The 26581-nt window shown below is 45.8% G+C and overlaps 1 protein-coding gene across 4 annotated transcripts in view; it reads left to right on the top strand.

Annotated features, from left to right (window-relative positions):
- ADCY4 (adenylate cyclase 4) overlaps positions 1–26393 on the top strand; it is a 70437-nt gene extending 44044 nt beyond the window's left edge. For 2 of the 4 annotated variants that reach the window (XM_083471115.1, XM_083471114.1), the window contains exons 15-26: positions 1254–1351; positions 3858–3942; positions 5699–5836; positions 5946–6053; positions 6294–6478; positions 7790–7874; positions 11429–11587; positions 13057–13203; positions 15526–15633; positions 19460–19574; positions 22579–22703; positions 24171–26393. In XM_083471115.1, the coding sequence (XP_083327241.1) occupies positions 1254–1351; positions 3858–3942; positions 5699–5836; positions 5946–6053; positions 6294–6478; positions 7790–7874; positions 11429–11587; positions 13057–13203; positions 15526–15633; positions 19460–19574; positions 22579–22703; positions 24171–24323 (1506 nt within the window). In that variant the 3' untranslated portion in view covers positions 24324–26393. Of the gene's footprint in view, positions 1–1253; positions 1352–3857; positions 3943–5698; positions 5837–5945; positions 6054–6293; positions 6479–7789; positions 7875–11428; positions 11588–13053; positions 13204–15525; positions 15634–19459; positions 19575–22578; positions 22704–24170 lie in introns of all 4 variants that reach the window. The other 2 variants (XM_083471113.1, XM_083471112.1) reach the window with 1 other exon arrangement.
- The last annotated feature ends 188 nt before the right edge of the window (positions 26394–26581 follow it).

Below are 26581 nucleotides of genomic sequence, written 5' to 3'. Positions count from 1 at the left end.
AGGAGGGCAGCCGGGGCAGCCCTCCTGTTGTTTCTTGGTACTGAAATAAGATTTGGGATTCACTCCCGCTAGATGTAGTGATGAATGGCAACCTGAACGGCTTTAAAAGAGGATGAGGCTAATTCATGAAGGATGAGGCTAAGAGTGGCTACTAGCCATGACAGATTGTAGTCATCTGCCTCTGCAGGAGGCTGAAAATGTGGGATTGTAACATAAGCAGTCAAGTACAACACTTCCTGTTTGCCCTGAGCAGACACACAGGGGGAAGTTACTGTAGCCAGGAGGACTTCCTGTCACACCTGTCTGGAGCATCCTCCCCTTGCATGTGAGCAGGTAGATGGGTGTGACCCTGGGTGGCCCCATAAAAGGGCTGGTCACGCAGCCATCTTCCCTTCTTCTTCTCTTGATGCTGTTCTCTTGATGATTTTGCTGTCTGCTGGTTCTCAGCCAGCAGCACATGGGCTCATTTACCTACATGGGATGAACCCACTCTCTTTTCTGTAAGCTAAAGTCTTCTACAAGCTAAAGTCTGCCTTCAGGGAAAAACTGTGAACTGAATGTAAGTAAACTTCTTATCATTACTTTTAAGAAAAGACTATTGTGTCTTTGTTCTTTTTGAGAGGGAACAAAGGGAATAAACCCAATCTGGACAAACCAGATTGAATTGCTTAAGTACAGTGGTGCCCCGCAAGATGAATGCCTCGCAAGACGGAAAACTCGCTAGACGAAAGAGTTTTCCGTTTTGGAGGTGCTTCGCAAAAAGAATTTCCTATGGGCTTGCTTCGCAAGACGACAATGTCTTGCGAGTTCCTGCTGGGTTTTTTTCCTCCCCCCCTTTTTCTAAGCCGCTAAGCCGCTTATCAGCTGATCCGATCAGCAGATAAGCCACTAAAAGCCGCTAATAGCGATAATAGTGCTAATCCGCTAATCTGTCAATGGGCTTGCTTCGCAAGACGAAAAAACTGCTAGACGAATAGAATCACAGAACAGATTCTTTTCGTCTTGTGAGGCACCACTGTAAAAAGATTCAAATGAATCAACTAGCTTCCTGCAATATACTGGGGAATGTACTCTGCTACTGACTCACTAGCGTGAGTGAGGAAAGGTAGTATTTCATCAATATATCCTCTCCTACTATCCACAACATTCCCACAGAAAATGATGCAGAACAAAGTGGGAATGTTTTGCAGAGCAGCCCTTGCCCCTGTTTTCACAGTTGCTCACCCTGGGTTCTCTCTCTTTGCCTTCTCCAGTATCGTCTCTCTGCGCTCCCATCTTTTAATTACTACACAGCCTGCACCTTCCTGGTTTTCCTCTCCAACTTTCTCATCCAGATCCTCGTGGTTTACAAGTAAGCAGGAAGAGGGTGAGGAGAGGATGGGTGGGTGAGTTATTTATGTAGGCAGGACTGGACCCCAAAGCATGTGAAGACTTTGCCTTTTGGGGTTTTGCAAAGCTGGTTACTTTTTTTAAGGGTTCCCCTAGATCAGTGTTTTTCAACCTTTTTTGGGCAAAGGCACACTTGTTTCATGAAAAAAATCATGAGGTACACCACCACTGTGTGCGGAGAGGGAGATGTTAGAGCCCCGCTGCTCTCTATGGGGAATTGGATGAGAGCAGACCGCCTGTCCGCTCTCATCCGATCCCATCAGATCTGATCCCCACCCAGGACGGATGGAAAATAGGGTGGACACAGTCCGGCGCCCGCTTAGTGGGTGAAAATTTGACATTTTTTAAAAAGAAATCTTTTGAATCTTTCAATTTTTCCCACGGCACATCAGGCAACATCTCGCGGCACACTAGTGTGCCGCGGAACAGTGGTTGAAAAACACTGCCCTAGATGACCTGTTTATTGAGCATTCATCCTGATTTGCTTGCACAAAGCTTATGCAGCGGTTAGACTACTTGGCCCACCCGATGCCTCTTTTAATTGTGCATTCATGATGCTCAGGGTGGTATTAGGGTGGTTATATACTGTATTATCCAGCTTTCAATACTGTCTACACCTGCAGAAGTTTGGGGGAAGAGATACTGTATTGTTTTAAACTGATGCATGTCCCATAACTTTCTGAAATCATGTGTGATTTTAAAATCATAACTGCTCTGGTTTATTTTTCGTACTGCTTTTTGTTGCACAAGAATTCCCCTCCAGGCAACAAAGGCTGGGAAAGCATTGCAGAACATCTCACAAAGTGAAATGATGTCTGGACCGTCCAGTATAAATCCACCATCAATGACTTGGGGCAACACCTCACCACCCCAGCAGTCCAGAAGGACGCTGCATCCAATTATTATTGAACATTTGTTTTGATTAGTTTGTGGTGGCATTTATAAGACAGTAATATTTGCTTGCAGGCTGTTTAATCATTCGTCCATCCCACAGTTTTCAATGCATTTCCCAATCACTTTCCTAACCACAAAAAGTCTGTTTTTATTTTCAAAGTGGATTTCTTGGGCTTGGGTGACAGAGCACTTTAAACCACTTCCACTGCGCAAACCTCTATTTCCTGGTATGTGCTTGAATTCCTCCCCCAAGCAATAGAGGGGTCTGACTTGGATTGAGACAGGAATGTGATAAGAGGGGGAGATATCACCCTTTGCTCCTATTGTGCCTGCCTGCCTGGCTGGAATCCTCCCCCCCCCCACCCTCACATGCTTTTTGCAGTGGGATGAAAATGGTGTGCAGGCTTTCAGGTTCATCAGAGCTCTTCTTCTGCTTGAGTGATAGCTAATGGTAAACCACAGCAAACTCCCCATGAAAGTTGTAGAATGGAGATTGTAGAAAAGAGGGTTGGAGGGGAGATGTTCCCTCTGGGCACAGTGGAATTCCCCATCTGTCACTTGTAACGGCCTTAATTTGGAAAGAAGGAATTGCTTTTCTTTTTAAGTTGGGCAGCATACCCATAAGTTGTTTACTTGGATATTATGTGTGACAGAGATCTGTGGGGTTTACCTTCTAGTGAGTATGTTTAGGTGTTCACCCCAAATTTGATTAGACCAGGGCTGGGAACCTGTGTGTTTCCAGACATTGGACTACAACTCCCATCATCCTTGGCTGTGTTTTCTGGAGCTGATTGATGGGAGTTGGAGTCCAACAGCATTTTCTTGGGCTAGACTATTTGAGGCAAAAAGCTGCCATGCGGCTGCAACGATCAAAGCCTTGCTTCCCTTTTAAAACATCAAAGCAGGCAGTTCATTTGAATCTAGCACTGACTGGAACCAAGAATGAGTTTCTAGTCCTCATAGAGGCACAGATAAGTCTGGAAACGGTGAGCAGTGCCTTGTGGGAAATGACACACTTGTAGGATGCTGAGTATGCCAAGGGGTGCAAAGCACACTTTAGTACTTTTGTGAATGGGGTTCCAACTGCAAGAAAGGGGATTTCAGCTAAACATTAGAAAGAACTTCCTGACAGCAGGAGCTGTTTAATAGCAGTGGCAGACAGCTTTGGGAAATGATGGACTCTCCCTTGTTAGAAATTTTTAAAGTAGAGCATGAATGGCTACCTATCAGAGATGGGGAACCTGTGGCTCAGTTGGTAGAGCATGAGACTCTTAATCTCAGGGTTGTGGGTTCAAGGCCCACACTGGGCAAAAGATTCCTGCATTGCAGGGGGTTGGACTAGATGACCCTTGAAGGCTGGGGCTTGGAGAGCAACACTTGGAGGGCAACAGGCTCTCTATCCCTCCTAACAGCGCATATCCCGTGTCTGAAAGATGCTGGGTGACATCTTCTGCATGGTCCATTCCATCTCTATGGGTCTAATGCCTGGCTCCTTCCCAGAATCAGCAGAAGGGGAACAAAAAGTTTAAATGCAAAATGCATGTTTAGTTGCCTTGTCTGCTCTTTCCATCCAGGACAGAAGCATTGGGGATATCCTATGGAATTTCCTTCTTCCTCTTTTTCCTCCTCCTCCTCACCTGTTTTGCAGGCCACCTGGCAGTAAGTCGCGCTGATTTTACTTCTCAATCCCCCCCCCCATTGTTATGTACTGAAGTTCTCACCCTGGGCCAGCAGGGGGATACTGTAGATAGTTCAGTTCCACATATGCAAAATAAGGGATCGAAAGTGACGTTCAGTGATTGGACAGTTACAGAAAGTTGTTACAGTTGCGTTGTAATGGAGCTCTATATAAGCAGGCTGGCTGAACCCTTCAGTTCTGTTCTGTTCTGACCTGTGAATAAACAAGAGCTGTTTGGAGAATCGCTGTGTCGTCTGATGTGTTCACCCACAACTTAACACCCATCATGCAGCTTTCCCAGCATCCCTAAGGAATGTGGGATGCAGCCCATCTAGTCAACCCATTGGCCCATCTAGCTCAGTATCGCTGACACTAGCTGTCAGCAGTTTCAGCTGGGGCGTTTTTCTCTGGATGGAGGGAGGAATAGATGGATGCCGTGGAACAAATCACAGGACCTGAGCTATGGCCCTTTGCCACTTCTCTTTTTTTTTCTGGGCTGTCAGAGCACGGATATGATGAAACATTGTGGTTGGAGGATTCCTGGGGCCCTGCTGCTGCTACAAGGAGCTTGGTAGCCCTGCTTGCAGGAGTTATTTATAGGGTTGAAGTTTGGAACTGTATTGTCCATGCTAAGAGAGGACACCATTGAGAGGAAGCAAAATGGCTTGACCTCAGCTGTTTTCTGCCAGCAGGATTCTTCGATCAAAATTAGCCGCCTGTGAAACCAGCAGAGCGGAAGAGGTTTTAAGGTGCAAAAGCAGGGGGTGAGGGACTCCTCTGTTTCCTGCCCACACTGTGCTTTGTGTCACCTTACTGCAGAGTTGGGGAACGTCTTTTTTATAGTAATATTTATTGAAATTTTACAAACAATAAAAAGTTTCAAAGTTTAAACATAAAAAATAAGAACAAAGAATAACCCTAATAAAAGAAAAAAGAACTACAAAGATACAAAAACAAAACACATGAAAAATGCAAAATAGAAAACAGTTAACAAGAAGAAAAAAAAGAAAGAAATCAATATTTTCATATCTTATACTTCATTTACTAGTTTCCTGACCTCCTCACACCTCACTTTTTGTATTCCAGTTCAGATATTTAATTCAGCAAGTCCTTACCCTCTATCATTTGTCCTTGCTCAGCATCTTAACCTATTATAAATATATATTTTCCACCATTATCAATCCATATTTACATATTCTTGTTAATCTTTTTACCAATACCACTTGTTTTCAATCCAACATCCCTTTAACATTCATTAATTTTACAGTATTTCTGCAAGTAGTCTTTAAATTTTTTCCATTCTTCTTCCACCGCCTCTTCTCCCTGATCTCGGATTCTGCCAGTCATTTCTGCCAATTCCATGTAATCCATCACCGGGAACCTCTTTTTTTTTTAAGCCCACCTCCCTATCCTCCATCCAGCAGGAGGCGCTACCAGAATGCAAGGACACAGCCAGGCAAAGCAATGCATCTGGTTGGCCACTGCGAGAACAGGATGCTGCGCTAGGTGGGCGATTGACCCGATCCAGCAGGCTTTTATTATGCCCTTAATAGAGCTTATGAAATCGGCACAACCCAATTTTGCTCCATTATGTTTAGGTGGCTCCTAAGATGCAATAGAAACTCATAGCTATCTGATTAAGAATCTAACGTTAGGAGCAATTAGAGGGTGGAGAAATAAGAAAACGAGGACAACAGATGTTCTTGACTCTTCGCCCCACTCCTTCTTTTGCACCAGAAGTGCTTCCTGAAAGGTCCAAAAGTCTTATCCTGGGTCCCGGCCATCTCAGACAGCATCTGCACCCAGCCGTGGCTGCGAGTCTCTTTGGGCATCACCACCATCCTGGTGGTCCTCACCATGGCTGTGCTGAATTTGGTAGGAGACATTTTTTGGCTCAGTGCTACTCATGTGTCGCCAACCTGTGCCTCGCCTTATCCCTTCTAAAACTCTCCTTCTCTCTCTCCTTTCCTGGGTGGATTATTAGTTCTTCATGCCAGAGACGTCCTGCTTTTCGAAAGCTCAGAATTTGACTATGGGGGGCTTGAACGCCACACAAGAGTTTGCTCGCTTTAACTCGCTCTTCAGTGTGCCAGTAAGTATGTAACCCAGGTATAGGCAAACTGGACCCTCCAAATATTTTGAGACTACAATTCCCATCATCCCTGACCACTGGTCCTGTTAGCTAGGGATGATGGGAGTTGTAGTCACAAAACATCTGGAGGGCCAAGTTTGCCTTCGGATGCAATTGTTTATCCCTAGCTGTTGCTGATGAGGTTTAGCCCTCTATTTGAACCACTTTGTTTTCTACTGCCCTGCTCTCTTCCCCCTCCAGTATTACATCTACTGCTGCATCTTGGGGTTCCTCTCATGCTCCCTCTTCCTGCACATGAACTTTGAGCTCAAGCTCACCATGCTGACCCTCTGCCTCGTCGTCTACAATGTGCTGTTCCTCTACACCCACTCTTGGCTCTCCGACTGCTACGTCTCCCGCCTCTACCCCAACCAGACAGCTCTCAGGTAACTAGTCCTCATGGAACCGGCCTGGCATAACCAAGTGGAGGCTACCCAAGCCATTTGCAACGTTAGTGAGGATCTTTTTTGAGTGAGTGTCATGGGTGCTGCTTCCTCTGGACTCCATCTCCTCACCCTCCCCCAGAGTAAGAAATAGAGAAGAGGGGTGCACAGTGCTTTTTTGGGGGGGGACACAGGGGTACACATACCCCTAAACATTTTGTGAATCTAAGTTTGGCCTCATTGAGGGGCAGTATTTCAATATGAGTAGGGAAATGAGAGTACCCCTAAACATTTTTTTAAAGGACTAAGTGCGCATATACACTCCATCTCTCCAACTGATCTGGGTTGGTTACGGCACGATCAGTCGGCTTCTTGATGAACACATGAGAGCTGAAAGAGGAAGTGAGAAATAGAGCCACTCTACCAACTTCCTCCTTCAGCTCTATGTACCGTATTTTGCGCCCCATAGGACACTCCGGCCCATAGGACGCACCTAGTTGGTTTTTTTTGGGGGGGGGGAATAAAGAACAATTTTTTTATTTCCCCCCCAGGCGCGGGGCTGGAAGAACCAGGTCGGGGAACAGCGGGAAGGCACGCTCTGCCTCCCCGCTGTCCCACGAGCTTGTGGGGGCTGGCTATGGGGAGAAGTGCACTGATCCCGGGACTGCAGGCAGCTCTGCGCGGCCATCGGGAGCGGGGCGGGACTTCACGCCCCGCTCCCGGTGGCCGCGCAGAGCTGCGCTGATCCCGGGACTGCAGGCAGCTCTGTGCAACCCTCGGAGCCGGTATCCTGAGGGTTGCACAGAGCTTCCTGAAGCCTGGAGAGCGAGAGGGGTTGGTGCGCACCGACCCCTCTCGCTCTCCAGGCTTCATCGAAAGCCTGCATTCGCCCCATAGGACGCACACACATTTCCCCTTCATTTTTGGAGGGGGAAAAGTGCGTCCTATAGGGCGAAAAATACGGTACTTTTCAAGGGAGGAAAAAGTCGCCACCTCAAGGGGCTGTATGTGCTTGTGTTTAAAAACTTTGCAGGCACCAGGGGAAAGCCTTAAAGGCACTATTGCATCTGTGGGCACCGTCTTGACAACTCCTGGTGTAATTTCTCCAGAAGCAGCCCCTCTTGACCGACCCTAAATAAGATGACTCGCCCTTGTTCCTGTGAATCATGCCTGAGGAGAGTGCTTCTTATTGTAGCTTCCCACTGACATATTTGGTTCAGATGTGAGACCTCGAGGATTATGGGAGTGGGTTGACTCAAGAGTGATGTTCTCTTCTTCCCCTTCTTCTTCTTTTTAACACCCCCCCTCCTCTAGACCTGGGGTGCTGAAGGAGCCTAAGGTGATGGGAGCATTCTCGTTCTTCGTCTTCTTCTTCACCCTCTTGGCTCTGGCCAGGCAGGTAAATTGGTTTCCTATCAGCCCTGAAGAAAGCGAGTGTCCATTTCAAGAAGAGCTCATTTCTCTGTCCTTCATATGTTCTCCACAGTTATCAATGTATACAGCTTACTATTAACTTTTTTAAAAAAGGAGATGTGGAGATCACGCTCTATGCTGCCAGGCTTCCAATCAAACAAGACAACAGCAGGAAAGGGAAATGGATTGGGAGGGATGAGGAAGTAAGCAAACTCAGGTTCAAGTTCATAGCCCAAGCTTTCAAAGACTGGGTGGAAAAGTTCAAGGAGGTTTCCCAGTTGTACTGTTGGGGTGGTCCTTATCCCATCTACCTCCCTCCCTTACTGCAACCATAATGTAATAACTTATGCTAGGTAAGAGTTGGTGGAGGGTGGGTTCTGGCTTTCTGGCCAGAATTGCCTGCATGTCTTCCATGGAACAACTTGTGCATTGCAGAGGATTGTCTGTGCATTGTCCTATATGGGCTGCGAGGCATAAGCAATTTTGCAGACGAAGGATGGCATTATTTAGGTATTGCATCCTTCACAACCATCTGCTGTGGGTTGGGTGCCTGTTTGCTTTGCTGTGCCATGCAAGAAACCACTGTATCCTGTGTCGCCTTCTAGGTCATCTCTCTCTTTCTCTTCTCTCTCTCCCCCCCCCATCTCAGCCCCAGCAACTTCCCCTTCTGATTGTGGTTTGATTGTTTGCGGTCCATGCCTATGCTAGTCAAGCAGGGTTTGACAGCATTTTTCATGTGGTAGAAGTGGGAAAGAACAGTGAAGGAGGCCACATCAGTACTATGCACTCAAATCACTAAAATGCTACTTTAAACATTCATGGCTCCCCCCAAAGAATCCTGGGAATTGTAGTTTTCTAGGGGTGCTGAAAGTTGTTAGGAGACCCCTAATCTCACAGAGCTAAATTTCCCAGAGTTCTCAGAGTTCCTAGAGTTAGAGATAGTTAAACCACTCTGGGAATTGTAGCTCTGTGATTAATTGTAGCTCTCAGCACCCTTAACAAGCTACAGTTCCCATGATTCATGGAGGGAGGGTTATTTAAAGTGGTGTAACAGCATTTCCGTGCGCTGCTCTGGTTTGCCAGAAGCGACTTAGTTATGCTGGCCACATGACTTGGAAGCTGTATTCCGGCTCCCTCGGCCAATAAAGCGAGATGAGCACTGCAACCCCAGAGTCGGTCCTGACTGGACCTAATGGTCAGGGGTCCCTTTACCTTTAACAGCATTTTAAGTGGAAGGTCCAGGTAGAGACTCTTATCTTTCTGCCCAAGGTGTGGTTTTCTCACTTTGCATATTTGATTTGGGAAAGAAGTGCAGCTCAATGGAATTACTTTTCTTCATGTGATTTTGTTTGTTTGTTAGGGAAGGGTTTTTGCAGCAAGCCAAGATTCACTCTCTGATATCTTCAGATGGGACTGGGAAAGGTTTCCAGCCTAGAATTATGGTGAGCGGTTGCCAGTCAGAATTTACAGGACTGAAGTAGATGGACTGACTTGGAATAGGCAGAGGTTTAGTGGTCTAGTGTCTCAATAGAGTATCTTCTAGGAGAACCTTTTAGCCACTGAGAATAAATCTTTTCACCATTTGTGCTGAGCCAATCAGAGTGAAAGGAGGAGAGACAGCCCCTCAGGATTGGCTCCTAGGGTCACTCTGGAGGAGGCATGTAGGAAGCGACTTGTTCCGTATGCTCCAAAATTGAGCTTTCGGGAGCAATGAAAAGACACAGTTCTTCCGTTTCAAGAGAATGGTGTGCAAGTTCTGGAGCTTCAGGGAAACCACAACTTAAATCACTCCAAAAGAAGATATTGAATATGATAGCCATCTTCAAATATCGAAAGGGCTGTCACATGGAAGTTGCAGCAAACCTGTTTTCTCATGCTCCAGAGGAAAGCATCCGCACCAATGAATCCAGATTACAAAAAGGAGATCCCGACTAAACATTCGGAAGAACTTCCTGACAGCCAGAGCTGTTCAAAAGTAGAATGGACTACCTCGAAAGGTGGTGGAATGTGGATGGCCATCTGTCAAGGTTTCTTTAGTTGTGCTTCCCTTCCAATTCTATGATTCTCTTCTCTTCTGTTGCATGCGGAGTGTTCCACATAATTTCCCTGTGTATGTGCACAGATCTAGCTGAAAGGCAGCACGTGAGGATCTGTGTTGATTATTGCAATGCATCACAAATTATTATTATTATCATCTCATTATGAGAATATTGTCTACTCCTAGAAGGGTGTGTGCCAATGGGCATGTCTGTGACTAACATGAAGGGGCACTTCACTTATGAGTTTGCTGCTACACTAAGGGCCAGCCCACCCAGCGGGCAAGGTGAGGCAACCGCCTCAGGCGGCAGGATCTACAGGGGCAGCAGATCTGGCCTCCAAGGAATGGATTGCTTGCTGCTGCTGCTGTGGTGGCAGAGATGCCAGCTCTGCTACCTCTTTGGCAGCCTCCCAGTGCCATCTCTACAGTGGCCTCTTGGTGAATAGAAGACACTGCTGGTCCCCTCCTGCCCTTGTTCACAATGTAGATCTTCACTCGCCCCTTCTTCCCTGGTGGCAGTGGAGAGGGGGGTGCGTGCCATTTTGTGGTGTCAAAATGTATAGGCCCATCCCTGACTACACCACTGGGTATAAGGCAATTTCCTATGTTTCTCTGTAGCACTGGGTGAGGTTTCAGGTTTACTCCATATTTAAAAGCGAATCAAGCTGGCACAACTTTTTGCTGAGTGCTGGGAAGCGCATAGCAAACCTGAAAGAGCGTCTCCACCCCCATCGTTCAGCTCAAACACTGAGGTCCAGCTCTGAGGGCCTTCTGGCAGTTATCTCCCTGTGAGAAGCGAAGTTACAGGGAACCAGGCATATAGGGCCTTCTTGGCAATGGCACCCACCCTGAGGAATGCCCTCCCATCAGATGTCAAAGAAATAAACATCTGACTTTTAGAAGACATTTGAAGGCAGCCCTGTTTAGGGAAGTTTTTAATGTTTGATGTTTTAAAGGTAAAGGTAAAGGGACACATGACAATTAAGTCCAGTTGCGAACGACTCTGGGGATGCGTGCTCATCTCGCTTTAAAGGCCAAGGGAGCCGGCGTTTGTCCGCTTCCGCAGACAGTTTTTATGGGTCATGTGGCCAGCATGACTAAGCTGCTTCTGGCAGAACCAGAGCAGTGCATGGAAACGTCGTTTACCTTCCAGCCAGAGCGATACCTATTTATCTACTTGCACTGTGTGCTTTCGAACTGCTAGGTTGGCAGAAGCTAGGACTGAACAACGGGAGCTCACCCTGTCGTGGGGATTTGAACCGCCAACCTTTCGATCAGCAAGCCTCAGAGGCTCAGTGGTTTAACCCACAGCGCCACTCGCATCCCTATGTTTTACTGTGTTTTTAATACTCTGTTGGGAGCAGCCCAGAGTAGCTGGGGAAACCCAGCCGGACAGGTGGAGTATTAATAATAAATTATTATTAATAATATCATAGGGGTATCAGCTTTCCCCTCCCTTCCTAATCCCCCTTTGTCTTTCTCTCCCCATCCCTGTCTCTCAGAACGAATATTACTGCCGTCTAGATTTCCTCTGGAAGAAGAAGTTCAAGGAAGAACGTGAGGAGATTGAAACCATGGAGAACCTCAACCGTGTCTTGCTGGAGAATGTGCTTCCCGCTGACGTAGCTCAGCAGTTCATTCGCCAGAACCGGCGCAATGAGGTGAGTCTTGAAGCTTGATGGCCAAAGACCCAAGGGGAGACGACTTGTGAAAAGAGGTCTTACTAAAGGGCCCACTCTGGGAGAAGAAATAAAGGGGTGTCTAAGCCAAGGACCAGAAATGCTTTGGTACTGAATCAGTCCAATCCAAAGAGAAAATCAGTGGAGGTATTAACCCTCTTTGCTGTACGAGTGACTAGGTTGCAGTGCTTATCACTGCATTTCAAGAGGAGGTCCACGAAAATTTAATATTTAGGTCAATTGCAAACTTACAGATATCGAAACTCTGCATAACCTCAAAAAAATCACTCTGTGATAATTTCCAAAACTTCAGACTCCTGAACAAATAAAAAAACTCCTGAACAAATAAAAAAATGAAATGTAAATATTATTTTCCTGAGGATAATAAATGAGGTGAGGACCCAACTGCAGTTTGTTTGTTTGTTTATTTATTTATTTAGTTGGCAAGATTGAAGTGTCACTGTATCAAAAAAAATCTATGTGGTTTGCATGAAATAGTTTAGAACAGCCGTTTAAAAATAGCTTTTGGCGGTCACTAGAATGACAGTAACACAGATGGTCTTTTCCATTGAGAATTCAGCTGGCAAAATTGTATCTGGCATTGATGGAGAAGCTGACTCATAATGTAAGCAGACACGTATGGAAATGTGTGGTTTCCATTTCTGACTTAAAAAAAGATTCTACCTCTGAAGCTTTAAAACCCTCTGCTTCATATGCTGGTTTTTTTGAAGAGACTCTGTGAATTGACATGACTTGTTCCTCTTTTTCTTTTCATGAATTCTGTATACAGATATGATACATAATCTCTGTACTTGTATGATTTCCTTTCTTTCTTTCTTTCTTTCTTTCTTTCTTTCTTTCTTTCTTTCTTTCTTTCCAATTTCATTGAAAAACTATAGAGACAGATCTGTAGATACAGATATAATAAATCATATAGCCAAATACAGAATTTCACAATAAATCTGATTCCGGAATTCCATTAAGCCATAGCATTTTGCCAGCATTTTGCCTTCAATGTATTCAATGCAATATTTATTTTATGTGATAAGAATTCACAAATTCTGTATGTTGCCCCCTGTTACCTCCCATTACTCACTCTAGAGGAAAGAGTTGGTTATTATAAGGTTGCTTGAGACCACTACATGCCCAAATGCTGGAGCAGTGGCTGGAGTATAGGACTTGGGAGACGAAGGCCGAAGCCTCCACTCTAGGGCCCGTCACTCAGTCTGACCTACCTCACAGAGCTGTTGAGAGGATAAAACTGAGAGAGGGGAGAATTATGTTTTGTGCACCACCATGAGCTCTTTGAAGGAAAAGTGGCATAGAAAAGTAATGTATAAATGAACAGATTGGGTGGGTGGGGAATTTGACTCAATGTCATGAATTTTTAAGGGTTGTCCTGCCTGCTGAGGTCTGATAATGCCCTCCACCCCACCTTTCTCCCCTAGCAGGATCTTTACCACCAGTCTTATGACTGCGTCTGTGTCCTCTTCGCCTCCATCCCAGACTTCAAAGAATTTTACTCTGAATCGAATGTAAACCATGAAGGACTCGAATGCCTTCGGCTACTCAACGAGATCATAGCCGACTTTGATGAGGTATCAGGAGTTATAGTCTTCATTTAAATGTTGTTGCTATTGTTGCTTAAACAGCTTTCCTTTTCTAATTTTTTTAAAATTGATTTTACAAATGTAGAGTCACAACAATATGAAATAGATTTCCTATATAGAGATTACTCCGAATCTCTGGGCTTCCCACCTTCCCCTCCATGGGTCCTATTGTCAACCTTTTCAACTGCATATTCTCCAGTGATCCATATTTTATGCCTCTCCATTTTGTCCATAATATTTGCTATATTACATGTGCTATTGCAATCCTGCTAATGTCTTCATCTGCTAACAGTGGTCTCCCAGGTAAATTATATTCTGCTTGCCCCTTCCACTTCCTAGCTATCATAATTCGTGCAGCTGTCAATAAATTTGTGAGCAAGTCCTTCATAGCCTGCGAACCTTCCACCCCATCGTAAATTGATAATAATGCTACCTCTGGACTTTTGGTCAGCTTTAACCCAGTGATTTCTGTTATCTCCTTAAACACCCTTTGCCAAAAAAATTGTACATATTTACAGCCCCACCACATGTGAACATAATTTCCTGTTTCCTGGCATCTCCTCCAACATAACACCGAATATCCCTTGTTTATTTGATTTAATCTGACTGGTGTTAAATACCATCTCCAAACTAATTTATAATGATTTTCTTTTATTCTTGTAGACAAACATTTTCAATGTACGTTTCTCCCATATGGGTGACCTAAGCATCATAACATTGCCATTCTCTTCTCCCTCCTTTACGTCCTATGGTGTGGAAGTGATCACAGACAAAATTCTGGACTAGATGGAACAGTCTTCCCCAACTTGATGCCCTCCAGATACTGTCAAACTGCAGCTCCCATCAGCTCCAACCATCAGGGCTTATATGCTGCCTATACGCCAAAACTTCTGATTGTAGAAGTTGATGGGAGCTGACATCCAAAATGCCCAGGGGAAACGTTTGCTGGGGAGATTGAGAAAGACTTTTGCTGTGATCCAACAAGATGTTGAGATGCCTCCCACCTGCCTGGAAGTGGGTGCCTATGTTTCCACAGTAAAAATAGAGTTTCATGTCCAACCACAAAAGTTACAGACTTTCTGTTGACAAAAAGGATGTGCCACTCGATAAGCAACTTTTGGGAATAGGATAAAGATATGTGTTGAAGTGCCAAATACTTTTAGTCCTGTTGTGGGATAATTCTTATATTGGTTGCTTTTGTCATACAACCTGCATATATTTAAAAATAACACTTTTTCTTCTGTTTTTTCTTTCAAAGAGGAAATCTAAAAGTTCCCTCTCCCTCCCATATATTATGTTTTTATCAGCATTGCTGGAAAGATGATGAGAATGGTTAGGAGACCCATCCCAGAGTTACAATTCCAAGTGCCCATCCCAAACTACAGTTCCCTGAATTCTTTGGAAGAAATGCATGACTACTAAAGTGGTATAAAAGTGTTTTAAATAATGCAACCTGTTTTACTGCTCTTTGCCACCTCTGCTACATTAAAAAAAACACCGTCAACCCCGGAGGATGAACATTTGTAGGAACTGCAAACAACCTATCAGTTCCCTTTTCCATATGGCCACTGCTCTGATCAAAATCCCCACACGCACCCTGCCCCTCCGCCAAGTGAAGTGTTTTGCAATAAACAAGTTGTCTGGGTCACCAGGAGTGGAACAGATGAGGAGAGGAGAGAGCTGAACCACCTCTCATTCACACTTTCCCACCTGAAGCCCTTAAAGTTGTCCCTCTCCTCAGGGTCACTCCCAACACTACAATTCTATGATTCTTTCACAGGATTGAAGGTGTGGATGTAATCGTAACATTCTGGACTAGATAGATTTTTCCAACTTGGTGTCCTCCAGATATTGTTGTCCACATTAGCACCCGTTAGCCCCAGTCATCATAGCTAAGGGTCAGGGCTTATACAGTGGTACCTCAGGTTACATACGCTTCATGTTGCATATGCTTCAGGTTACAGACTCCGCTAACCCAGAAATAGTGCTTCAGGTTAAGAACTTTGCTTCAGGATGAGAACAGAAATCGTGCAGCGGCAGCAGGAGGCCCCATTAGCTAAACTGGTGCTTCAGGTTAAGAACAGTTTCAGGTTAAGTACGGACCTCCGGAACAAATTAAGTACTTAACCCGAGGTACCACTGCATACTGCTTTTACGCCCAAATGCCTTCCGATGATAGCAGCTGATAGGAGTTGCCATCCAAAATGTCTGAGGGGAAACCGTGTTGGCAAAGGCTGTTGTGCTCCAACAGGAATGTTCTCAAGTTGATAACCATTGAAACAAGCCTTCTTCTTGTCTCTGTTTCAACAGCTCCTCCTGAAGCCCAAATTCAGTGGGGTGGAGAAGATTAAGACCATTGGCAGCACTTACATGGCAGCCACTGGCTTAAATGTGGTGGCTGGACAGGATAACCAACAGGTGAGGCCCTCCTTTCTTTGGCATGACTCTTTTGTTCACAAATCTGCCTGTGGCACCCTGATCCCATACTCCTCAACCCAGTCAGATTGGGGGGGGGGTTTACAAATATAACAACAGCAACAACCTGTCCTGGTAACTGGAAACATCCCATTTTTTCGTACAAGAGCATGGCGGCCATTTTGGGGTGCTGTGCTCTCAGGCAATAGCATGGTCCCAAAGAAAGCACATCTTGGGGGCTGCAATCTTGCAAGGGTCATGTGACTCACATGGGAGCGCACCCCCAGAAGATGTGCATCCCGGTTTTTGACACTTCCAGGTTGGAGGGTATGTGTTCCCATGGCGTGGCTCCGCAAGACCAATTACACTCATGTTAACTATGTACACAGTGGGTGTGGCTCTCATGAACCCAGTAGTGTCATTGAGGTTGCCCTTCAATGTGCATGAACCCTCCCCTGCTCTTTCGTTATGAAGTTGTGAGGGTAGTTACCTCTTTGTCCCTTGATAGGTACATCGTAGTGCTGGAGGAGGAACTTGGAAGGCTGACATTCTTTCCTATTGCCTCTCTGAGCTCCATGTACTTTTCAAGACATATTACAGTGGTACCTTGGGTTACATACGCTTCAGGTTACAGACGCTTCAGGTTACAGACTCCTCTAACCCAGAAATAGTACCTTGGGTTAAGAACTTTGCTTCAGGATGAGAACAGAAATCATGCTCCGGCAGTGCAGCGGTGGTGGGAGGCCCCATTAGCTAAAGTCTGCTTCAGGTTAAGAACAATTTCAGTTTAAGAACGGACCTTCGGAACGAATTAAGTACTTAACCCGAGGTACCACTGTAATTCTGTTGGATCTGGAATCTGTTGGATAGAATCAAAGAATCATAGAATTTGTGGGAAGGTTTACTTTAGCAGAGTTAAACAAACCTCTTTATAAGTTTATGCAGCGATCAGCTTGTTGCTGACTCCTCTGAGTTCTACTAATAAAAATGTGTTCCTGGTTAAAAGTCCCTTTGAATCCCTCTTAAAGAGTACACACACAAATCTGATTCATGTTAATATAAAACTATTTTACTCTCAGATTCATTCAGGTTTACAGAACTGTACCTGAAGGCAGGCTTAGGTTACATAACAAGCAAATAAAACTATACCAGAGGGAAGTTGGTCCTCAGGTGACTGCAACTGAGCAGTTATCTTTCAAAACTACCAGCAACTGACAAACTGGTTGTCACAGCAACTGGTTAGAACATGGAGGCCGTTAGTCCTCTGTCGGAATGTTGCACTTGACTGCACCTTTACATCCCGCATACCCCTTCTCAGGCAGTACAACATTAACAAAAGTAAACAACTTTAATAAATCACCCAGAGTCCCAGCTTTACACATAGATTCTGGAAACTTTCTTTTGGCAGGGGCTTTGTCAGGCTGTCAGCAGTCATCTCTTTGGTGCTGCAATAAAATAGTTCCACAAGTCCACTCTGAATCATTTCACGAATGTAGTGGTACTTCACCCCAATATGCTTAGTTCTTGTGTGGAACTTCTCACTCAGAGATAGCTTCATGCAACTTTGATTATCCTCTAGCAGCTTAACAGGTACCTTGCTCACCAACCCAAAGTCCTTAATGAGTTGATCCAGCCAGGCAACCTCTCTGCATGCTTCTGTAGCTGCAATATACCTTCCCACAGAATTGTAGTGTTGGAAGGGATCTTGAGTTTCAGCAAGTCCAACCCCTGCAATGAAGGAATCTCAGCTTGATCATACATGACAGATGGCCACCTAATATCTGAAGAAGAAGAAGAAGAAGAAGAAGAAGAGGAGGAGGAGGAGTTTGGATTTGATATCCCACCTTTCACTCCCTTTAAGGAGTCTCAAAGCGGCTAACATTCTCCTTTCCCTTCCTCCCCCACAACAAACACTCTGTGAGGTTAGTGGGGCTGAGAGACTTCAAAGAAGTGTGACTAGCCCAAGGTCACCCAGCAGCTGCATGTGGAGGAGCGGGGAATCAAACCCGGTTCACCAGATTACGAGACTATCGCTCTTAACCACTACACCACACTGGCTCTCATCTGCTTAGATTCCGTAGAAAAGCAAAGTGACCAGAGTTTGTAACACCAGTGGCACTTGTTTAAAAATCTAAAAGTGCTCATAGGCCTCAGAAGACAGGCCTCCTGACAAGATGAACATCTTCATTTCATTGTTTGGGGGCTAGAGAACCCCCAGTTTTCTAACGCTTCCACAACTTTCCTTGGTCCTTGGTCCCTTGATTGATTTTACTTGAGTTCACTGCAACCAAATTCCAAGGTTGTGTTGTCTCCCTCCTGCTGGGAAGTTAGTGTCTTTGTTCCCACAGTTTAATGAAAATAATGAAAATGCAGTTTCATGTCAAACCACAAAACCGGCTTTCCGCTTGACACAAATGATGTGTAGCTTGGTAAATAACTTCCGCAGATATGATCAAAATATGCTTTGCTGTACCAAAACCAATAGGCGTTTTTGTGAGATGATGATTATTTGTTGCCTTTGTATGTATTTGAAATAATGTGTGTGTGTGTGTGTATGATTTTTTTACCCCCTCCCATGCATCACAACCCATATCAATCCATCAATCAAAAAGAGTTTTAACCAAATGCTATAACAATTTCCTTACCATTTGACAAACTGCAAATCTCAATGTGCAGCATACAACAATTACACAACACAAGATGTCAAGGGTTTAACACAAGGGAATCAGAGTTCAAAAGTATCATCTGCTAACTCATCCCCAGCAAAACCTCCGTTAGACCTCTGAATCTCCAGCACAACTTCTTGCAATATTGTCTATCTCTCCCTTTGTTATCTTTCTTGCGACCAGAGCATAAAGCCCCACTTTATACGTCACGAAACAGTTAGTGTAACCCAGAAGAAAGTGAGCTGTTTCTGCCGTAGTAAACCTGCTTCCAGGAATTAGTGAAGGTTTCAGGAATCAGTCCCCTATGCAAAGGGCAGATTAACAAGGAATGTGTAATGTCTTCCACCTGCTGTTGGCCACATATACAGATTCTGTCATCATATGAAACCCTATTTTAGCGGCCATCCAAGACTTTTGTGGGTATCATCTGAAATGCTCTATTTTCAGAAATGGGCACCATGGTGAGAATATGGCTACATTGCTGGATCACAGTGCCATATCAGCATTGACACTACATACACAAACACCCCCTCTTTTTCTGTTTGCTGAACAATGCATGTTTGCTGAATTGGTTCCTGTTCTGGAGATAATCACAAAGAATATGAGGGTAGTTTGTTTTTTTGTTCTTCTCCTGTCGTTTACACTTCGTTTTTTCTTTGGGCCATGCTATATAAACCTGTCGATTCAACTCTGCACAAACTGCCATTGACAGGGTTCACACAAGTCCCTGAGCCAGTCCGTACCCATGTATGAAATATCTCATGCTTTTCAACCCAGTGCTGGCGATGTCCGAGGAGTGCCTCACTCGGCATCAGTCTGTCCTGTGAACGGCACGAATTGGAGTGGGCCTTGCCGCCTCAGTCCTGATTCAGCCAATTGGGATGGCCGCCAATGGAGACAATTCCAGAAGGGGAAGAAGCCAACAGCTGTTAGTTCCAGCCAGTCCAACAGCTTTGTTGTCTCAAGGCTGAGGACTTATTTCTCCGAGTGAGAGGAAGCCAGGTGGAATGTCAGTCAACTTTTCTGGTCTGAATTTGTATGGTCTGTGTTTTTTTAAACACTGTAGCAGTGAGGCTCCTCTTAGTAATTATGGGTTGCATCTTTAATTTTGCCTTCACCTATTGACACATGTTTTTCTTTTCCTTTCTGGGTGGTCCCTACAGGACACTGAGCGGAGCTACACCCACCTGGGGACGATGGTGGAATTTGCCATGGCTCTGGCGGCCAAGCTAGACATGATCAACAAACACTCTTTCAACAGTTTCAAGCTTCGTGTGGGTGAGTGAGACGAGTGGGAGCTGAGAAGACTCCTCTTCAAATATCACCTCAGTCAGAGGCGCCAACTTGTGAGGGAGGTTGGAGCAAGGGCAACATCACGTGTGTAGCATTGCATGTGATGTCACATGCATGACATCATTACGTCGTGTCAGGACATCGGAGGAGCCAGGGGGCAGAGCCGAGCATGGTAGCAGTATGCCTTCAATGGCCGGAGGTGGCTCCTCTTTTGCCTCCTTCTGCCACCCCCACCGGCCGTGTGCTGCTTTCCCCTCCTTCCCCTCTGCGGCTGGAAGAGAAGAAGTTGACCACTGATGCCCTGCCACACACAGCTCTGCACTTGGCCCTGATTTTTTTTAACGTGGGGGCCTGACCCCCCAAAAAAATTATTGCCCCCGAAAAGGTTGGACCCCAGGAATTTGCACCCCTGACCCCAGCCACGAATTCAGCATGTGACAGAGACAAATTATTACATTTGATAAAGACAAGCACAGTATATATATATATATATATATATATATATATATATATATATATGCATGCATTTATATAGCATTTAAATGCACCTATTCTTCTCTTTGATGAGTTGTTGTTGTTGATTCATTTATCATTCACTCTCTGGTCCCAGAGAGGGTTAAAGCACTAAAAACTATCTTAAAAACAATCTGCAACAATTTACAACCATACAATGAGGTGGCTTCTAAAAACATATACCTACAAGCATGGAAAGCCAGGGTAAAGAGGCATGTCTCTAGCATTCTCTGAAAGCTGTATAATGAAGGCTCCAGATGCACCGCTGTGGGGAGGGAGTTCCACATCTATGGGGCTGCCACAGAGAATGTCCTGGGGACATTGAAGATGCCTTGAGGATGGAGGAACTACCAACGGGGTTTCCTTTATCAAACTCAACACCTGAGAGGGTCTTCAGGGAAGGAGGTGGTCTTCTAGATATTTGGCGCCCACATTGTTTAAGGGATTTAAACATCAACTCTAGTACAGTGGTACCTCGGGTTAAGTACTTAATTCATTCCGGAGGTCCGTTCTTAACCTGAAACTGTTCTTAACCTGAAGCACCACTTTAGCTAATGGGGCCTCCTGCTGCCGCTGCGCTGCCGGAGCACGATTTCTGTTCTTATCCTGAAGCACTATTTCTGGGTTAGCGGAGTCTGTAACCTGAAGGATATGTAACCTGAAGCGTATGTAACCTGAGGTACCACTGTACTGGGGTGAGGAACATCTGGCCCCAAGGCCCATTTGTCCTGCCAGGCCATTTTGACCAAGCCACACCCACTTTCCTCACACCTCTGAGGTATGTAGCAGGTAAAATTGTGGCTGGACCAAGAAGGGTGAATGCACCAAAATGATTCAAAGTCCAGATTATCAGTTGACTTTTGAGGATTCAAAGGGCCAACAATTGTCAGTGGTTATAGAGAACCCTGCACAGACAAAGCCCCAACCATCTGATGGGATCAGCTGTGCTGGAGGATTCAACCACCTTGTGCAACTGAGGGGGCTGCAGGAAACATTCAAAGAGCTTCCTCCAGTGCTTTTAATGCAAGCTGCTTTCTGAGAAAAGGGGAGGAGTACTAAAATCTTTCCCCCCCCCTTTCCACAGAAAGCAGTGTCCATTCAAAGCACTTCCCCCAGGGCTTAGAATGCAAGCTGTTCTTTTCTGCAGGAGGAAAAACGCTCTGCGTTTCGGAGCATTTCCCTCTCTGCTGACACTTCAAACCGATTCCTGGAACTGCTGGTCAGCTGATCAGCAACGACAAGGAGTCTCTGTGAAGATAAGCTCCCAGCAACAATCAGCTCACTGGCGCACATTTCTGGCAGCAGTTGCTGCGACCACCAATTGGCTGATTGGCAGCTTACAGCAACCTCCTTTCAACCGTGTCAGTCACCTGACATCATTATGGTATCAGGTGACTGAAAGGTGGGCGGTTTGCTGGCCTAGTCCAGGTCTAGTTCCCCGATCCCCATTCTAGCAGAAACTGGCTGTGTGCACAGCACTTACTGGCTGGTGTCTATGCTGTCACCAAGAAACCTCCCTTCCCCAACCCAGTGCTGCAAAGTAAAGTAATGAATAAACCGCTAAACCAGGGGTGGGTTTTGGGAAACTGCAGCCCTTCAGAAAATGGAAGGGAGGCATTCCATACACAATACGGAGGCTATAAACTGTTTTGAACATTGCTCCACAGGCCTGGTATAACCTTCCCCCAACCAGGAGCCCTGTCTTTCTAGTTTGGGCTGATGGGAGTTGGGATTCAACATGTGGAGGACTGCTACTTCCCCACTTCTGTCCAAACACCCATAAAGCGATCTTAAGGATTCAAGGAGGGGAGTGTGTGGGCCTCTCCCTGAGAAGATGGGGAAAGGGCAGGATGAATAGATCAAACAGTGTTTGATTGGCTGGCACACCTGCCTGTCATTTCAATTGTGAAGGCAATGGAGGAGTGTAAAGGCAAAGATAAAGGGACCCCTGACTTAAGTCCAGCCGTGAACAACTCTAGGGTTGCGGCGCTCATCTCACTTTGCTGGCCAAGGGAGCCGGTGTTTGTCCACAGACAGCTTCTGGGTCATGTGGCCAACACGACTAAGCCACCTCTTGCAAACCAGAGCAGCGCACGGAAACACTGTTTACCTTCCTGCCGGAGCAGTACCTATTTATCTACTTGCATTTTGACGTGCTTTCGAATGGCTAGGTTGGCAGGAGCTGGGACTGAGCAGCGGGAGCTCACCCTGTCACGGGGATTTGAACCACTGACTTTCTGATCTGCAAGCCTTAGGCTCTGTGGTTTAGACCACAGTGCCACCCATGTCCTAGCAGATGGAAAACACAAAAATACCAACTGATTACATTTAGCCCAGAATGACCCCCCCAGCCCTTGCTAAATTCCTACCAGCCCCCCTTAAAAATAATTAATTTATAATACTCGCTGACCATAGGTATGCAGTCTTTAATCCACTGTATATCTGTGTCCCCAACCTCTATGTTATCTTTTTCCAGGTATAAACCATGGACCAGTTGTGGCGGGCGTGATTGGAGCCCAGAAACCCCAATATGATATTTGGGGGAACACAGTCAATGTGGCCAGTAGGATGGAGAGCACGGGAGTGCTGGGGAAGATACAGGTAGGGCTTTTAAAACACAGCCTGCGGTTTCTTATGTGGTCCCCGGCGCCACCTGAAGCTTCCCTGTGCTTCCCTTCTATCAGTGTTCCTCACCTATTAAAAAAAAAAAAAGTTTCCTCTTTCTAAGTAGTTTCTGAATGATAATGTTTTATTTGGATGGATTGTTGGGCGGCGGGCAGCAGGGGGTGTGAGTTAGTTCCTGGTTATATGGCTTGGGATAAAAGATGTTTTTCCCCTAGCTTGTGTTGGGCACTGAAGTCAGAAAGGAAATATATCCAGTTGTTTTTCAGAATAGTAGCTGGCTGTTGTCAGCCACGGCAGGTGTAACAACAACAACAACAACAACAACAACAACAACAACAACAACAACAACAACAACAACAACTTATTTGTTTATTTATACCCTGCCCATCTGACTGGGTTTCCCCATCCACTCTGGGCAGCTCCCAACAGAATATTAAAAACATGATAAAACATTAAACATTAAAAACTTCCCTAAACAGGGCTGCCTTCAGATGTTTTCTAAAAGTCAGATAGTTGTTCATTTCCTTGACATCTGGTGGGAAGGTGTTCCACAGGGCAGGTGCCACTACCGAGAAGGCCCTCTGCCTGGTTCCCTGTAACCTTACTTCTTGCAGTGAGGGAACTGCCAGAAGGCCCTCAGCACTGGACCTCAGTGTCCGGGCAGAATGATGGGGGTGGAGACACTCATTCATATATACTGGGCCAAGGCTATTTAGGGTTTTAAAGGTCAGCACCAACACTTTGAATTGTGCTCGGAAATGTACTCACCGGGTTCTGGGAGAAGGTGGGTCTGGAATGTTCTCTAGTGATAATGTGCCAGCCAGTTGCTCTGTCTCTGTCTCTCCCTCTTCTTCTTCTCCCATTATCTCTCAACTACTCTCTTCATCTATGTCTGAGCTGACCTCAGACCACTGTTGTAAATCTACACTGTCTCCCTCTTCTCTGGAAGGTTCAGGAGGAGGAGGGGGAGGCGGTCTCCACCATTCCTCCTCCTATGTCCACTCCCTGACACACACCTGTGTGGGAGAAAGATTTGGCCCACCAGCAAATATCTGGTACCCACCCACCCCAATGAAATGAAATCTCCATATTCAAAACCAGTGTGACTTTGCATACCAGTCACTGGGAGCCAAGCAGCAGGAGAAAGGTTTGTCTTTTAGTATATGCGCCTTGACTGAAGAGGTGTGAGGGAGCAACCCTGTGTCATTTCATCTCAAGTAGCATATTGTCTTAAACGTACACTGGAATCATAACCTGTCATGGGTTAGGAATTATGACATCCACTAGTAAAGGACTACTAATGAACAAAATTAGGGGAGTATTTTCGTTGTGACTATTTTTATCTAACCCAACCAAGAGCAACCAAGTTTTGACCAGATTTTTGTATGTATCCCTACCAGGCCATTCTCTTTAATGGTCTCCTCCTCTCTTCTTTCCACACAGGTCACAGAAGAAACAGCCAAGGCCTTGGAGACACTGGGTTACATTTGCTCCCTTCGTGGGGTTATAAAGGTGAAAGGCAAAGGTGAACTTCGAACATACTTTGTCTGTACAGACACGACCCGGCCTGGCCCCCAAGCACCTATGCTGAGCTGAGTTTCTGGGAATGAAACTGTGACAAGCACCGGATTTTTTTTGGGGGGGGGGTTCCCTGGAGACAGCTGCAGGTGCTTCATCCAGCCACTTGGGGGCAGCAGGAGGCTTAACTCTAACTGACCTCTCTAGCACTGGATTTCCTGCAAGTCTTTGTGCTCCATGCTTGGGGTTCATGGGCTCTCACAAACTATGTGTGTCATAAATGGACTGGCTGTTGGAGGAGGATTGAACCCTGGAGGCTGGGGAAAGACCCCCAAGGACACACCACACATATAAAAGTACTGTGAGCTGGAAAAAAGTTGCTGAAGTACATTTGCCCCCTTTGAAAAAACAAACAAAACCAAAACCCTACCTCTGCAATCAATGACCAATACACCTCTGTGTTTTCCTGCTGTGACAAAGACACACACCTTGCTGTTGACTCACCTAGAACTCTTTAAGGGCACCTCAAATGGCCAAGTAGGGCTTTATCCCACTTCACAGAAGGAAGACAGCAACTCCTCGATCAAGTTGGACGCTTCCCAAACCTTATTTGAGGAACCTTCAGTCCACCTGCGTGATCTAAACCAGTGGTCTAAGGAACACCTTCAACCCTCCTAAACTAAACTAAGCTAAGCTCAGCTCAGCTCCCAAGCCCGAAACATTGTGTCCAGTCATTTTATGAAGGTGCTTAATCCCCACCCAGTCTGTTAAGCAGGGGCCAATCACAGTGTGGCTTCTTGAAACCATGGGGTTTGGCAGGGACTGGGTGTGGGTTGGGAGATGTCTGAACAGGCATGTCCTGTATCAGCAGTGGGAAGCTTTCATCCTAGGGGCCCAATCAGACCCACCAGACCTCCCCATTTGGCCTGAGAGGCTGTTTCAGCCAAGCTGGACACAGACTGGCAGATGTCCGAACATTGAGCATTGCCCCCATCACTCATCTGGTTTCTTTAGGTTGTCACACAAGAAACCAATATTTCCCCAGTTTCTTTCTAGGCCAGTTTCTCTTCTGCCCTGTCCTGCCCTCTTCCTCTCCTGATTGTGGCATGTGTCTTTACTCTCCTTTTCATGTGCAGGTGCTGTCATGTCGGGGAACAGCCTTCCCCTTTTCATTCAAGGAATGGATTCTCACCTGTGGTCAGTTTTGATTTTGTGGGAAGGGAGAGGGAAGCATACAGTACACAGTTTAAGGCCTTAGACCCAAGACCTGGGACACAGCTGTTGCCAAATAGCTCAGAGGGGGCCTAATTCAGCTCTCCTCCCCAGTCACTTTACTAGTTAATGAGTCGACACTTCAACCTTGCTTTCCGCCAAATGGGAACCCTTTATAGTATGCACCGCATCTCACACATTGCTCTAGTGTCGCACTGGAAGCAGCATGTGTGAATGAGGTGGGGATACGTCTTGTCCACAGGCCAGATGTTGCCCTTCATGTCTCTCCATCCAGCCCTTGGGACTTTCCTTGGGCCACGCCCCTCTGGCCAGGCCACACCCCTCACTGGTCCTGCTCCACACCTTTGAATGCTTTTGCCTGGCTGGAATATGCCATTGAACTGTGACCAGGTCTCTTGCTTCCTGGATAGAGGAAGGAGAGATTTAGGGGATAAAGGGAATTTAGAGTCTCACCCATTGCTCCACCCACTTTGCTCCTGGCCCTGCCCACCACTGGTAGGTGCCCGTCCAATGAAGGTTACCCACAAAGGAACGTGCTCCTCAAGCTGCGAAACATCCCATGCCCCCTGTGTGAATCCTATTCCCCAGGATCTGACCAAAACCAGAATATCTTGCAAGTCCAAAGGCATGGCTGAAAATCCTCTGTGAGGTTGCAAGCGATTGTGGACTGGACTGGAGCGATGACTCGTCAGGCCATCAGGTGCCTTTTCAAGAGATGAGCTGCTCCCTTTCTCCTTGCAAGGAGGAAGAGGTGCAAGTGGAATCAGAGCCGACCTATTTAAATTCTTGCAGAAATAAACAGCGTGGTATATATTTTATTTGTAAATAACGGTGTCTCTTAAGCGTTTCTTTCGTTGGCTTTGTTCTGCTCTTTTAAAAGAAAAAAGAAAACACTGACACTTTCAAAGTTCTAAACTTTTGTCCTGGTGTTAATTTTTGATCCTGCCTGCCACTATTGAATTCCCAAACAGTAGGGCTGGAGAATCTTAGAGTACGGTGAGATAAGCTGAACATGCTAAGAGGAATAATAGAACAAAATCTGCTGGAGTAGAGCAGATCCATAGCTAGGTGATCTTGTGCCCCCTAGCCACAGACAAATTAGC

The sequence above is a fragment of the Podarcis liolepis genome (genome assembly GCF_965112155.1).
Source record: "Podarcis liolepis genome assembly, chromosome: 13".
Taxonomy (NCBI): Eukaryota; Metazoa; Chordata; class Lepidosauria; order Squamata; family Lacertidae; genus Podarcis; species Podarcis liolepis.
Note: the sequence above shows the minus strand (reverse complement) of the source record. Positions and strands in the feature narration are given on the sequence as shown.